The following is a 16,120-nucleotide window of genomic DNA, read 5'->3' as shown; positions in this document are numbered from 1 at the left end:
GCCTTCTAATATTCAGCACATAACATATACTTTTTTTCATTCTATAACAAATCATATGATTCAAAATCGATCAACTCACCTGATAGAACAGATACACATTGCTGAATAATCGCCTGATGTCGGCAACGAACGATGCAATATCGGTGTAGTGACCCGGATTGGTCATCTCCAGTTTGTCCCGAATCATCGTCAGCGAAATGGGGCTAAAATAGAATTCAACAAATGAACATATACACTTATAAAGAAACACAACTACCGTCAAAACTTACTTGCACACAATGTCATAGTACGCTTTGTTAATTTCCGGTTCCAGATGCCGGAACGGCATACTGGTTTCGTACTGGCAGAAAAGTTCCAGTATGATCCTCTGCAGGATCTTCAATTCCAGCGGTGTGATGCCCACGTTTCGCTTTTCACCGGTCGGTTCTGCAAAAAAAAGCGATCATAAGCTTCATCTGATAATATCCCAGAAATAAGGTGTATCCTACCTGGGGGCAGATCGGCAAAGTTGTAGCACAGTAAACACTGCCAGGTTTCGCTCTCGTCCGGCAGGCTGTCGATCACCGGTATGTGACACGTTTGGTGAAACACTTTGGGACACTTATCACAGCACATTAGCTCACCGCCGTCCATACACACCGCACACCAGTCTTCGTTTGGGTCCAGCTCCTTGGGCAGGCTTTTGTCGTCCACTAGCACACTGGCGCCGGCACCGGCCACCATTCCGCTGGTGTTGAGATCCGTCGAACTGTGCACCTGCGGGGAGGTAGTTTTGCCCCGGTGACCCTCCGGTAGGACCTGCACTCCGTTGGAGTCCAGCTTGGCAATGGTTGCCATCAGGTCGTTGACCGAATCTTCGCACGTTTTGTCGATCGATTCGGCAAAGTCCTTTCCGGGCTGGAAAACAATCAGGGTTAGATTATTTATGGTAATGGGTAAATGGGCAAGGCTGGTGACGCCTAAGTGTGTTAAAAAGGAATTTTAGAAATCTCAAGCTGGGAAATAGAGACAGAAAAGGATGAAGATTTTTATGTAGCCATAATCGAAGGAATTACAGGAATAAAATTGTAGCATTTTCTGATGTGAAACCCTCAATTAAAATATTGTAAAAATTTGAAAGGAAGATACTGCAGAACTAATCCCTGGAAGAAATCCTGGAGACAGATTTAGAGAAACTCCTGTAGGTAAATCCTGAAGAAATTCCACTAGGAAAAAATGGTCGAATTCGATGAGAAATTCATTGTGAGTTCCTAATAGATTTCGCGGAAAAATCCTAGAAAGAATTCATAGAGCACTTCCTGAAAGATTCCATATTTGCGATGTATTTATGTAGGAATGATTTTTTGTAGGATTCCCAAGAATAATTTTTAATTGGATTTCTTAAGCCTTAAAACAAACTTTTGTGGGCTTATGCAGAAAAAAATGTAGGTATATTTGGAAGATGTCCTAGATAGACTTAAGGAAAATTTAGGGATTCAATGATTTTGTGTTATCCCCTTATCTACGAGATTTTTAACCCTGGGCTAGTTTATCTCGGGACCAACGGCTTCTCTTCCCTTCCGAAGGAAGTCGTCACAATAACTTTTGTGTCATAAGTGACTATGTTGGGGATGGGATTTGATCCCATCGATAGTCCTCGGCGTAAGAGGCGTGTGTTCAAACCTGAATATATTTTTAAGAATCCCTGAGGAAATTACTGGCCGATACAACCTTGGATTGATGGAAGATTTCTTGGAGCAAATTCTGGAAGAATTCATCTAAACATCCCTCGAGAAATCACTAAAAAGATTTCAGGACGAATTCCTCTAGAAATCTGGAGAGATTCCATAAACCCTTACGTAATTAATGGACGACCCCTAATTTCGTCATATCTAGAACATCAACAACCCAAGTAACATTGGTAGTTGAAAAAACAGTTTGTTTAGCTAAAATGCTGTTTATACAGATGTAGTGCCATAAATGGCAAGTCAGTCCCATCCCATCTGCATATTTGGCAAAATTTAGTTGAGTTCAGTTTTCAACATATTTTCCAATGCTCTTGCAGCTGCACTAATAAAATAATAAGACTTCTTCGGAAAAAAAACAAGAAATTAACAAGTCGAAAGACATTACGAAATTTATCAAATATTTTCTCAAGAAATTTCATCAGAAATTATGTCAAGCATTTGCCCATAGATTCCGATATTACTCCGAAGATTTACTCAGGCTAGGATAGATGGATAGATATCTTTATTTGGGAGATTTTCAGCCCAAGAATAGCTCACCTCCAAAATTTCTTCAGAAGTTCGTGCCACTGCATGGGATCCCCCTTCGAGAATTTTCCTAAGGAATTCATAAATTTTGTTTTAGATATCTCAAAAGCACAACCTGGTTTTTACAAAATATAACCACAGAGATTGTTAATAATTAAATCGATATTTTGCGCAGAAGCGCCCATTGCTTTATATAAATGTCACCCAATGCTAAATAAACGAACATTGACATTGTTGAGTTAGTAACCGAGAAGAGCAACGTGTCTTTTATTTCTCCCGAGCAAAACTCCCGGAATAACCAGTAGTGTGGACATTTTTGGTCCAGGATTCGAACCGGATCGTCTCCGGGAGTGTTCTCCGCGCGTAGAAGCCGGAATTCGTTGTGAAGATCGCATTACTCCTGCGGGAAATGGAATTTCGTGTTCGCGCATCGCAACGAGCTGCATCCGGACGCGATTTGCATTGTGTGCTTGAGGTTCTTAACCTCAATTCGTTCGCTTCCACAACGAGTGTGGAACGCTCCGACTTTTGCGGAAGTTGCGGTCTGTTGCGGAGTGAGAAGAAGCACCGACTTCCGTAAAAGCCGGTCGGTCATTTGCGTGAGTGAAACAGAAACACCGTCCTTCGTTGGACTGGTCAAACATTAGTGAGTGAAAAGCACCGGCCATCCGTGAATGCCGGTCGAACAAAGTGAGAAGTGAGAAAGTTGCTCCGCCGCCGTGAGGCGAGGACGAGCTGAGAAAAAAGTGTAAACAAAGTGAAGTGAGATGAACGAAGAAAATGTACTTTTGACGACGCCTTCGGCAAGAGGCAAAGGAAGTTTGATGCATTCTCCGATCGACGAGCAGAAAAGGAAGCAGGAACAACGTCGGCAGCTAACGATGGCAGAAATGAAAATGCATGCCCTAACTGCGCGCCGGAATTCCGTAGTTGCTAAGCTGCAGCGAATGAATGATGTGTTGGGTCAAGCTGCGAACAACAGTGTTTATCACCTCGAAACGTACTTGAGACGCGTCGATTCGTGCTACGACGAATACAACACAATTCAGAATGAGGTGTACGCCGAGTTTCCCGATCAGCGGATGGAACAAGAGCAATTCTTCATCGAATTTGAGATTGCCTACGAGGATCTTCGAGTTGAACTTTGTCAAGCAATTGATGGGCTCCGGAAAAATGACGATCCTACTAAGCTGGCAGTCGCAGAAGTTGTTCATCAGCAGCCAACCGTTGTGAATCAATTTCCCGGATTGCCAAACGTCCCCCTACAAATTTTTGACGGTGCGTATGAGAAGTGGTTCCGCTTTAAACAACTGTTTGAAGATCTCATACAAAAGCATCCTCATCTTTCGGATGCGACCAAGCTACATTACCTGAAACAATGCCTGAAGGGGAAGGCGGAAAGCGTGCTCAGTGACCAGATCGTGAACGAAAACAATAGGGTCCTAAAGCCCTGTTCCGATTTTAGTGCCAAACGCTTAAGTTTAGGCCAAAAACACATGTTTACTCAATTTTCTAATGTTTTCCGTTGGTTTAAGTCAAAAAAACAATTTTTTAGATTTTGCTACTTCCCTAGGCTTAAATTCAAATTTTGGGTGTATTTTGATTTCCGTGTCCCTTCCGAAATGTCAGATAGGAACAACTCCAGTGGTCGAACTAAAACCCCTGTGGTGTTTTTGTCGACTAAGCGAACGTCAAACATGATCTCAAGTGTCAAGGTTCATTTATGAACCCAATTTTTAAATTAAAGTTTAAATGTGGTAAAGTCATTATTTGAGCGGGAAAAAATGCTTAAATAGTTGAATTACAATGCTCTTTCGGTTTTTTAAATAAAAACAAGATTTCATTAAAAATTTTAGGACCCAATTTCCAGATCGCCTTTCACGTACTCGAGGAACGCTTTGAAAATCAAAGGACCATCGTCGATGTGCACATCGGAGGACTATTAAATCTACGGAAGATGTCGAGAGAATCGTCTAGTGAATTGCGGCAGCTCGTAGATGATTGCAGTCGGCATGTAGAGGCCTTGAAATTCCATACACTGCCAATGCAAGGAATGTCAGAACAACTGGTGATTTCTCTTCTAACATCCAAACTCGACAATGCAACCGCAGCTTTGTGGGAGAACAGCGTAAAACCAAAAGAGCTTCCAAAATATAAGGAGACCCTAGAATTCCTGCAGAATCGTTGTTTCGTTTTGGAGCGCTGTGAGGCTAAATCCAAGTGCCAGCCTTGCCAGCTACGAAACCCATGCAGCGTGTACATTCCGTGCAATCAGCTGAAGATGTGTGCTCCATTTGCGATGGCAGTCATAGTGTGAACAAGTGTGATGTGCTGAAGGAGATGCCAATGACCGACAGGATTGCGAAGGTAAAAGAAAGGCAGTTGTGTTTCAATTGCATGAAACGTGGCCATCGTGTCGGGCAATGCAGATCACGAGCGTGTACGATCAGTGGCTGCGGAAAACGGCACCATACCTTGTTGCATTATGTGAACGTCCCACAGGAGCAGCCGGTTCCTACTGGAATCGCCGAAGGCCAAAAAGGCATTCACAATCAACAATCGGAACAGCACACCGACCAAGCAAACCCCACGATTTCGAACGTCAGCACTGTAATGTCGTCGCAACGAGTTGGTGAAAAGCAAGTACTTCTTTCAACCGCTGTTGTGGAGGTGCAAGATGCCAGCGGAACGTATCACTTATGTCGTGCGTTATTGGACTCGGGATCTCAGTCAAACTTTCTCACCGAGTCTGTCGTCCGACAACTACGGTTGCAGCGTGAACGAGTTCGAGCTCCAGTGGGGATTAGTGGAGAAAAGCGTATTGTAACGCATCAAGCAGTTGCACAAGTCAAGTCCGCCCAACAAGATGCTGTTTGGACTCTCGAGTTTTTGGTGGTCTCTCAAGTTACCGGTTGTCTTCCAACGCGTACGTTGGACATATCAGAGTGGCAAATTCCATCGGATGTGCGTCTAGCGGATCCAAGGTTCAACGTTCCTGCTAAAGTGGATATGCTCATAGGAGCAGAGTTGTTTTTCGAGTTGCTGTCGTCGGAGCGTTTGAAGGTTAAGGATTGCCAAATTATGTTATGGAACACCAAGCTTGGATGGATTGTGAGTGGAGCGTTTGCGAGTATCCAGCGGACGGTAGCTGTATCCAACATTACTTACCTGGAAGCATCGGATTCGAACCTAAACAGGCTGGTGCAACGCTTTTGGGACCAGGAGGAAGTTTCGGATACGGTGAAAAATAACTCTGAAGACCAACAGTGCTTGGACCATTTCGCCAAAACACACCGTCGCGAAGAAGGCCGTTTCGTAGTACGTCTACCCTTCCGGGACAACTTGAATCAGTTGGGTGAGTCCCGTGCCATGGCTGAAAGACGATTCTATCAGTTGGAGAGAAGGCTCAACTTGAACGCCGAACTCAAGAAGCAGTACTCCGCGTTCATGAGTGAGTACATAAACCTGGGACACTGTGTGAAGGTCGATGACACTAGTACCGCCGGATTCTACCTGCCGCACCATGCAATCGTAAAACCCTCAAGCTCGTCAACCAAACTACGCGTAGTGTTTGATGAGTCGGCACGATCGGATACCAACGTCTCGTTAAACGACGTGCTGATGAGCGGACCCGCGATCCAAGACACCCTTGCAGCGATAGTTCTACGTTCCCGGAAGTACAAGTTTCTGTTTTCTGCTGACATAATCAAGATGTTCCGGCAGGTGCGAGTGGATGACAGGGATTCGTGCTATTTGAGAGTGCTGTATAGAGAAGACCCACATGCGAAGCTAAACACTCTCGAATTGAAGACGGTCACATACGGAACGTCATGTGCGCCATTTTGTGCAACCGCTTCTTTAAGGCAGTTGGCCATAGATGATGGAGAAGCGTTCCCGCTCGGAGCTCGAGTTGTGCAACAGGACTTCTATATGGACGATGCAATAACCGGAGCAAATAGTATTGAAGAAGCATTAGAGTGTCAGTCGCAGCTCATTGCACTACTGGAGCGAGGAGGCTTCGAGCTCCACAAGTGGTGCGCGAACGCTCCGGAGCTGTTAGAGCGTATTCCGGATAAAGACAGGGAGCAGCAAGTGAAAATTGAAGATCAGGAGTTCAACGATGTGATTAAGACCCTGGGGCTCCTGTGGGATGCCTCGGCAGACGTGTTCTTGTTTCGGATGCAAAACAGCGATGAGTCTCCGGAGTTCTACACGAAGCGACTTGTTCTGTCGGAGACCGCAAAGATTTTTGACCCGCTCGGTCTGCTTGAACCGGTCACAGTGCAAGCGAAGCTATTCATTCAGCAACTGTGGTCGTTGGAGTTGAGTTGGGATAAGCCGCTTCCTGCTGAGCTGGAGATGGCGTGGAGGAGATTCAAGGATCAGCTGCAGCACATAAATGGGATCAAAATTCCGCGCAGAGTAGTAGCGGACGACGCCGATTCATTCGAAATACACGGGTTTTCGGATGCAAGCAAGAAGGCCTTCGGAGCTTGTGTGTACATGAGGAGTGTCAAGAGTGACGGGTCTTCTTTAATGCATTTGCTCAGCAGCAAAACTCGTGTTACCCCGTTACCAGCCAAACCTGGAAGTAAGAAGGCAAGAAGACCGTACACTGCGCCGAGAGCTGAACTATGCGGCGCTCTCTTGTTGTCGAAGCTTGTTACAACAGTATTGAAGGCTTTGGACATGGAGGTTGATAAGGTGATGCTGTGGTGCGACTCGCAAATTGTATTGTGTTGGCTCAACAAGCCGGCAGCCAATCTAGAAGTCTTCGTGGGTAGCAGAGTGCGAGAGATCAAGCAATTGACAACCAACTACGAGTGGCGCTATGTCAGGACAAACGACAATCCCGCTGAGCTATCTAGAGGAATTGTTCCTGTGGATCTGCAGTACTCCAATCTCTGGTGGAACGGGCCTGTAATGCTCCAACAGAAGGAAAATAATTACGTGCCTCCGGATGTACCCACATTCAGCGACGAGCAACTCGAGATCAAGGACCCTACCTATTGTCAATTGGCCGTGCACCCTGAGCGATGGGAACTACTGAGCAGGTACAGCAGCTTCAGAAAATTGCAGAGGATTGTTGCTTACCTGTACCGATTCGTCAACAATTGCCGAAATAAGAAGACTCAACGGGTGACTGGAATACTTACGGTATCAGAACTACGTAGCGCAACATCGAGTATAATCTGGAAGGTACAGCGAGAAGATTTTGCCGAAGAACTACAAATGTTGCAGAGTGGCAAAACAAGGAAGAGTAAGCTGCTACAGTTAGCACCGTTCATCGACAGCGACGGATTGTTACGTGTCGGTGGTCGCCTTAGACATGCGAAGGTTCCATTCCAACGAAAACATCAGCTGCTGTTGCCATATGAACATCACGTCAGCAAAATATTGATCGAATCGTTTCATAAGGAACACCTGCACGTGGGCCAACAAGGTCTGCTTGCCATCGTTCGGCACCGTTACTGGCCGATAAAGGGAAAGATCATCGTTCGCCAAGTTGTGAAGAAGTGTGTGCGTTGCTTCCGGATGAAACCGCCGGAAATTGAGCAGTTTATGGGAAATTTGCCGGACTACCGCGTTGTACCCGCTCCTGCATTTGCCAAAACCGGCATAGATTATGCAGGTCCCATCTACATCAAGCAAGGTCGTCGCCAGATGCGTGTGAAGGCATATATTGCTCTCTTCATTTGTATGAGCACCAAGGCCATACATTTGGAGGTAGCCTCCGATCTCACAACGGAAGCATTTTTGATAAAATTGCAGCGGTTCATTGGTAGGCGAGGCACGCCTGAACAACTTTATTCGGATAATGCTACAAATTTTTGCGGAGCACAATCCGAATTATCCGAACTGTACCAGCTTTTCAAAACGCAGCAGGCTACCGATAAGATCAACCAGTACTGCGAGGCAAAGGAGATACAATGGTCCTTCATTCCGCCTCGCTCGCCCAACTTTGGCGGGATATGGGAAGCGGGAGTGAAGGCAGCCAAATCGTTGTTGAAAAAGGTCCTATGCGAAACATCATTGACCTACGAAGAGCTGACGACGGTGGGCGTACAAATAGAGGCGATTCTCAATTCGCGTCCGATGACTCAACTGACAAGCGATCCAAACGATTTGATGGCGTTGACCCCAGCTCACTTTCTGGTTGGACATGAACTCACAGCTCCACCTGAACCAAACTACGAGGAAGTCAGAGTGTCGTCGTTATCCCGTTGGCAGTATCTTCGGAGACAAAAACAAATGTTTTGGGCAAGGTGGTCATCGGAGTATCTCAATGAACTTCAGCCTAGAGGTAAATGGTACAAGGAGAAGTTGATTATCAAGCCGGGAATGCTTGTAGTCCTGCGAGAAGAGAACATGGCGCCACAGCAATGGCGTCTCGGACGGATTGTGCAGATTCATCCTGGCTCAGACAATATCGTTCGAGTAGTCACTGTGAGGACATCTACTGGTGAAGTGAAGCGGGCGATCGGAAAGATTGCGGTTCTACCGATTGAGGATAACGCCCTGTGAGATTGTTGGACACTGCGTGCCAACCGGGGGGAGGATGTTAATAATTAAATCGATATTTTGCGCAGAAGCGCCCATTGCTTTATATAAATGTCACCCAATGCTAAATAAACGAACATTGTCATTGTTGAGTTAGTAACCGAGAAGAGCAACGTGTCTTTTATTTCTCCCGAGCAAAACTCCCGGAATAACCAGTAGTGTGGACAGAGATTGACTCAGAGATCGTCAGGAATTTCTTTACAGATTTTTTCGGATATTTTTCAAGAGAGCCCTAAATCCTCCAGGATTTTATCCAGTGATTTTTCCATCGATTGTTTCTAGGACATCCTCTAAGACTTCCGTTATGAACTTCTAGCAAAATGAAAAGAAAAGAGACCTGCTACCAGTCCAAAAATTGATAAATTGATTGTTCCTCGTTTTAAGTTGAAAATTGTTTTTATGCCAAATTATGAATCCATAAATGATCAAATAGTATACCTAAAATTAAATCATGTCTGGGGAGGTCGATAAAATGTCATACCCGGAAAGATCCTCACTGAAGAGCTCCAGAAGCGTTTTGATAGGGCGCAGCCGAATTTTTTGCGGGATTTCGAGGTGAAAATCCTTTGTTATGAAAATATTCTACCATGAATAACTGCCTCAAAAAAGTTTTCCTGATTGTTATCGATATTCCCAGAGAATTCCGTTCTTTTGTTCCAGGTTTAACTAAATTCTCTGATAATTTCATGTTTTTACAGATCGTAGACACCCTGAGTAATTGATTGGAAGCATTTCTTCATTTTTCAAATGTAAATCTGTTGCTGAAAGTCCTGCATTATTATTATTTTTTTTTTTTTGACAAATTTTCCAAGGAAGTTCACGGAATTTATCCAAATTCTGCGTGGTTTTCTAAACGCATTCTTCGAAAAACATTGGACAGAATTCCTGAAGAAACTTGTGTAGAAATGGTCGGAGTACCTTGTTTCACATGAAGAATTGCTTGAGAATTGTTTGAAAAAAAAAAAACTGCAGGAGTAATTCATGGATAAAATGTCTAGATAAACTTCTGGAGGAACTTAACGACAAACAAAATTTGTTGAGAAATTACTGAAAGAGTTCTTTTCTGGAATATTCCCTGAGTCTGAATAAATTTAGGGACCATTTCGGAGATAAATTGTTGGTGTATTCACGAAGGAATTCATATGGAAATGGCTGGAGGTATAACTGAAATAATTGGTATAGGAACTCTTTGGGTGAGTCGTGCAGATGGGTACATGGAAAACCCAATTGACGAATTCATTCAACATTTCGGGAAAGAACCTTTTCTTGAAAGAACTGCTGTAGGGATCTTTGGAAGGTCTGCCAAAGTAACTACTGGAAACGTTTGTAGATAAATTGGTTGAAAAATCTCTCGAGGAAATCTTGAAATAGTATTTTGGAATTTTTTCAGAGTAATATCTGTGGAAATTCTTGGTTAGGTATTTTGAATCAGTATTCACTGAAAGGGAAAGAAAAATAATGACCTTAGAGACCGTTTGATTGAAAAAGTACTTTGGATACCTTCCATTAAAAATATAGACTATGGAGAGCTTTCATTAAAATAGTGACCAAGTTTCTGCTACCAGCCCGGAATAGGGGAACAGAGTGCACACTTACCTCATTCGTACTGGGAGATGGAGTTTTTGGATTGGTGGAACTAACATTCGGAAGAGCATTCTGTAGCTGCTGGAGGTGATGATTCGCTTGTTGTTGCTGCTGTTGCTGAAGTTGTTGCTGCTGTTGCTGCTGCTGATGATGGTGCGCCATTTGATTGGGACCTCCGGGGCCACCCGGACCAACGTTACCGCCGTTCATCATCATCGAATTTCGCATCGTGTCCGGCGATTTCAGGGGTATCTTGAACGACTCGTTCGGTCCGTTTCCGAAAAGATGCAGTCCGGAAGGGCCACCGAATCCTGTAAGAACGAAGGCTGGATTAAGAATCTTATGGGGATGTATTGAAGTGAAGATGAAACTAACCATTATTCTGTTGTCCCTGCATGTTCTGAGGAATGTGCCATTTGGCGCCACCTCCTCCGCCTCCACCGCCTGCACTACTCCCACTCGGATGCTGGGGTTGCATTTGGCCGGGCTGTGGAGAGTTGGGATTGTATCCAGGTGGAGTCTGCTGACCGGGATATCGCATTGCTGCTTGCTGCTTTGGTGTGAGGAGAGTAGAGGTATTCTTCGGTTACAATTAAAAGGAAGCGGTCAGTTTTCACGTACAGATAGAGATATAGAATGAAATGTCTTTTGTGGTAGGATACTTACATTTCCCATCATATGTCGCATAGCAGCCGGAGGCATAGTGAATCTTTGGAAGTTCTGGAAACGTGGATTGTTGCCAGCCATACCCATACCGTTGCTATTTGGGCCGGGTTGACCTTGGTTGAAGTTTTGATGGCCTCCGGCTGATAGATAACCGGGAGGTGCGCCACCCATTTGGGCGGCCATCCGATGCTGCGGACCTGCTGAACCAGGCGGAACGCTACCCATGAAGTTAGCTGTGTTAAATTGATTATTAACATTAGCATTTCCAGCCGAACTCGGAGCATTGTTGGGCGAACCGCGGTTAGGTCCACTCGATTTTTGATGACTCAAGAGATTACGTAAATCTAGAGGTTTAGCGATATGAAAGCATATACACCGTGGAGCAAGGAGTAGGGGTTGGAGGTGGAGAAAAGAAAACACGAACAAAAACAATGTTACGATAACGAAATGGTTACAGGCCTCAACCGAAAAAGATGAGTATGAGAGATGAACACAGAACCACAACCATTAACCTGAGGGTTAGCTGAGGATCCGACCAACTCACCCATATTCTGAGGATGTGTGGAGGAACTGACGTGCTGCTGGGGTGGCATTCCGTGTGGTGGGCCCATCGGAAACCGGCCAAAACCGCCCCCGGGACCGTTTTCCTGTGCGAAAGAGCGTCCCAATGGATGATTCGGTGGGAATGGTCCTCCCACTGGAACACCTCCGTTACCGTTGTACATGGGTGGCACATTGGGGAAGCCACCAGGACCGTTCGAATTGTTGGAAGATAACGTGGTCATACCTGGGCCGGGCATTCCCGGTCGCAATGGAGGTGTGATGTTTGGACTTGGTTGTTTGGATCTGTTTTGGACTGCTCCTGGAACCTGTGGAACGCCCGTTGCGCCTGCTGGTCCAGGTGGCGGCGGGTAAACTTTTCCATCGACGAGAATGGTGCCGATGCGGGCGATGACTGTCGATAGAAATGTTGGTTTACTCGAAATGTAGAACTGCAAAACAACACCCAAAACTCACCATTTTGTAACTCAGGAACATTGGATAGGAACAACTGCACTCGAACTGGTATCTCCGGATTTGGGATATCCGCTCGTTGGCATTTCACCTTTTGCAAATGCCTCGCTAACGTCTTTTTACTGTAGAGCACTGCGCTGTCGCTGCCCTTTTCTAGGGCACTCTGCACAAACTCTATACAGTGATCCGTGTGTCCGGACAGCAGCTGAAGAGCTTCCTTTTTCTCGTTCAAAACCTGCAACTTTGTGTCGCATACCTAGAGTGGACAAGGGAACAATTTTATTAAAATAGATCGTCTTTCGCTATTTAATTTAGATTATTTTTTCAGAACGTGATACAAAATTTCTAAAATCTGCGGGGGTAAAATTTGGCCAACATACCACAGTTTACTCAGTATATACTTGTTCATTAACCAGGAATGGATCAAAATTTAGATTTCTAACTCTTAATGCCCCTAGAGCACATTTGCAACTATTAGTCAACTGAATGTAATTAATCAAAGTAAATTCTTTACAATTTCACCTATACCAAACCTACCTGATTCAACCGATAGACCAACTGTTTGCCCCGCATGTTGACGGCGTTGGTCAGCTTCACCACCAGGTCGGCAATCTCTTTGGATAGTTCTTTCTTCTTCTCGGTTATCAGCGCCTGCCGGTCGTCTATCACCTTCATCGCGCTGGACAGCAGCACCTTCTTGTAGCCGATCTCGCTGAGCAGTGCCTGTAGGGAGTTGCGCGTTTCACTGGCAATCTCGTTGGCGAACTTGTACTTGTGATCTCGGTGGTCCACCAGTTGGCAATCGCGACACGTCAGCCGGTCGCACGTCTCGCAGTAGAGCGACAGTTTTTCCTGCGAAACAGAGAACAGTTTATGGCATTTTAGGAAACACATTTTCAATTTGACTTAGGTATTGTTGCACCGTGGAAATGAAACCAACTAAACCAACGACTGTGACAGGTTTTTGCGGTGCGGTTTGCTAGATTTCACCGCAGCGCTCGAAGGAAAACCACGAAAACCGATGTCATTTGGTTCTCTGCTCTGAGGGACCACGGAAATGTGATGGACGAATGCTGTAAGCGGTGGATGGAAAGGAAAACCAATAACTAAACTAAAGTTTCGCTCGCGTACCTTCATCGTGAATAGTTATGGATTGCACGTTGCGATTTGGGTTCTGCATAAAGTTTTATGTAGCTGCTGTTTCTGTTTCAAGCTATTGTTGCGGTTGAAAATGGTATAGCCAATTCAATCCAAGATTTTATTTGAAATCTTTTAGTTCTCGATAATTTATGATCTCGCCCAAAAACCCATTGGTAATTGTTACTGAGCAAACGAATGGATTTGCACCTTATTTAACAATGCTACGATGAAGAGAAGATACCCCTCAATCTTAAAGTGGTTGTTGATTTTACCTTTATCCATTTGCTTAATAATAACGAGCTAAACAATCGGTTACCATTGGCTTTTAGGGTGAGATCATAAGTTATACGTGAGTTGAACACATACTACTAATTTGGTTTAACTGGATTCAAGATTTGTCAGTGGAAAGGAGTACGATAATATTTCATCCACTGAATTTTCGATGATTTTTTCAAAAGTTTCCGTAATGAAGGAGATCCGGAAGTAAGTGAGAAATTATCAGAACAAGCTCTGGCAACCATCTGCCGGAATATCGATCGGAGCATTTCCGAGCTGGTGAAGAATGCGAAAACTGCTAAAGAAGCGTGGGACAACTTGCGGAACACGTTCGAGGACAGCGGTTCTACCCGCAGGATTGGTCTTCTTCGTAAGTTGACGGGTATTCGACTGGTAGGTGCCGAGAGGGACGATGATGTCATTAGCCAGTCCCCACAGGAGTACGTGAACGAAATTATGCTCACGTGTAATCAGCTGGCGGAAGTCGGCTTCAAGGTGGACGACACTTGGATGTGCAGTTTGCTGCTGAAAGGTTTGCCGAAGAAGTACGATCCAATGATTTTGGGTCTGGAGTCATCCGGAGTGGCACTGACAGTGGACATTAGACCTGTTCATATTTAAAAAAATGTCTGGAAACCTACCGGTCAAGCAGTATTCGGAATTCTCATGCTAAGAACAATGTCTGGTAAAATTTTCAGCTCATTTGATAAAGATTTCAGTATGCTTCAAGTTGAAAATGTGTTTTTGGGCTTATTTCAAGGTTTGAAAAATCATTACTAGCATGTGGAAAATCAAAACCACTTGCTATTACCACTATTTGAAAGCTAATTCTATTCTGTTAAAGTTTGTCGAACATGCTAACAAGATTAAATTGAGTTTTAACATTGTTTGATCCAAATTTGTACTCCGCTGTACCCAGAAATTACAATTTTCTCAATATACATGGTATATAAAACATGCATTGGTATTCTTTTTTCAGGCCCTAGTCAACGGGAATCAAACATAATACATTTATGAATTCATTGACCATCAAGAGATTACATATTGCTTAAGGCAATAAATTACAATAAATGCCCAAAGATCGAGCACCGCATCGCAACCTGATGATAGTTAAATCATGCATGACACATGTACCGGAAACGAATGAATTGAACAAGTTAGCATTGCTTTTTCTTTCCGAGTGATGATTGTTTTGATCGCATTTCACTGATCATTTAGAACGATTTGAAAACAATCATCATCATCGACTGAGAAAAGGCAGTGCTAACGTGTTCATTTTTTGTATTCATTGAAGCTCACGGTGGTGCTCTTGGCCCACCCACAGTGGATTTATAAATGTGCTTCATAATTACCTATTTTTTACAATTTATTTTCGTAAGATAAATGGTTACTTTGAACAGGATTGACTTTTAGATATGCATTGTCATTATGTCTGGAAATTAAAAATCCGAAATTTTCATGCAGGCATGCTGTTTAGTGAAAACAATTCCCGAAAAAAGAGATTTTCAAGAACCTCGAGATACAAACCCCAACCAAACTATGTTAAAACTTGCTCCAATCAAAAAAATGTGTTCGGCAAAAGTTCGTAGAATTGGATAAACTACTATGTAGAAGTATTTCCGATAATTTTTTATGTTTCGTTCGGTAGTTATGATTTTTTGAAGCTTGAAAATAGCCCAAAAACACATAATTGATTTGAAGCACAACTAAATTTACTCTAACTTGAGTGAAATTTTGGCCAGAAGTTCATTTCGCAATAAAAAATCAAAGTATTGGTTGACTGGGGAGTTTTTTTGAAAATATGAATAGGTCTAGTGGACATGGTCAAGGCTAAGATCATGCAGGAGGTGAAGGTCACGGGCGTTTCAAAAGCGTCCGAAAACAATAATGCGTTTTTCAGCAAGCAAAACGCATCGAAGAAGCGAGTCGAGCGTGGAGTGCTTCCGTTGTAGGAAGCTGGGACACTTTGCGTCGGAATGCCAGAAGGAAGCGAGCGAGAAGAAGAAAGAGAAGCGTGATACTCAAAAAGGGCATGCGGCTAAGGGTATGCGAAATACCGAATGATTCCGTCAAATACGCTTCGAAACGAAATTCCGCGGAATTCCACGGAACTCGCACAGGCGAAATTTGTATTTTGCTTTTTCGTTTCGTTTCGCCAAATTGTTAAAATATTTCCACGGAAAATTGAAAACAAACGGAATAAAACGGAATTTCGCGAAATTCGAGTTTAATTTCGAACAAAAAAAAAGCAAAGCGTTCGCTTCTACTCCTAGCTACAGTCAAAAATGGGTCCGTATTATGGATCAAATCGACTCATATCATGGATCAGAACACTATAACAGCAAATTATCTGCGAGGCAAACGAATGGTGTGCTAGTGAAAGCATACGTTTTGGCGTTTCTTTAGGAATCGTCTTATCTTAGATTTATAACTGTGGTATGGGTTTCAATGCCCCACTTATATGAATCAACGCTTCTAGGCATATGTGTGACATTTTAGCGGAATTTGGGGCAAGTGTGCCACCTTAAGCAAATTGTTCTCTAACTTTGCCCGAAGCTTATAAAATCCATCAATTTAGCCTCATGATGTAAGTTTCACATCTTTTTGTAACCACTGAGCCATTTAAA

At 43.9% G+C, this 16,120-nt stretch overlaps 1 protein-coding gene across 5 annotated transcripts in view; it reads right to left on the bottom strand.

Moving 5' to 3' along the window:
* LOC5569287 (transcription intermediary factor 1-alpha) overlaps positions 1-16,120 on the bottom strand; it is a 162,285-nt gene that overhangs the window by 15,431 nt on the left and 130,734 nt on the right. Inside the window, exons 3-11 of one of the 5 annotated variants that reach the window (XM_021852201.1) lie at positions 12,615-12,929; positions 12,081-12,333; positions 11,608-12,018; positions 11,064-11,407; positions 10,773-10,950; positions 10,410-10,708; positions 489-897; positions 270-426; positions 80-203 (exon numbers count right to left, since the gene is read on the bottom strand). In XM_021852201.1, the coding sequence (XP_021707893.1) occupies positions 80-203; positions 270-426; positions 489-897; positions 10,410-10,708; positions 10,773-10,950; positions 11,064-11,407; positions 11,608-12,018; positions 12,081-12,333; positions 12,615-12,929 (2,490 nt within the window). Of the gene's footprint in view, positions 1-79; positions 204-269; positions 427-488; positions 898-10,409; positions 10,709-10,772; positions 10,978-11,063; positions 11,408-11,607; positions 12,019-12,080; positions 12,334-12,614; positions 12,930-16,120 lie in introns of all 5 variants that reach the window. The other 4 variants (XM_021852202.1, XM_021852200.1, XM_021852203.1 and 1 more) reach the window with 4 other exon arrangements.

The sequence above is a fragment of the Aedes aegypti genome, chromosome 3 (genome assembly GCF_002204515.2).
Source record: "Aedes aegypti strain LVP_AGWG chromosome 3, AaegL5.0 Primary Assembly, whole genome shotgun sequence".
Lineage (NCBI taxonomy): Eukaryota > Metazoa > Arthropoda > Insecta > Diptera > Culicidae > Aedes > Aedes aegypti.
This window is presented reverse-complemented; position numbering and strand designations above follow the sequence as displayed.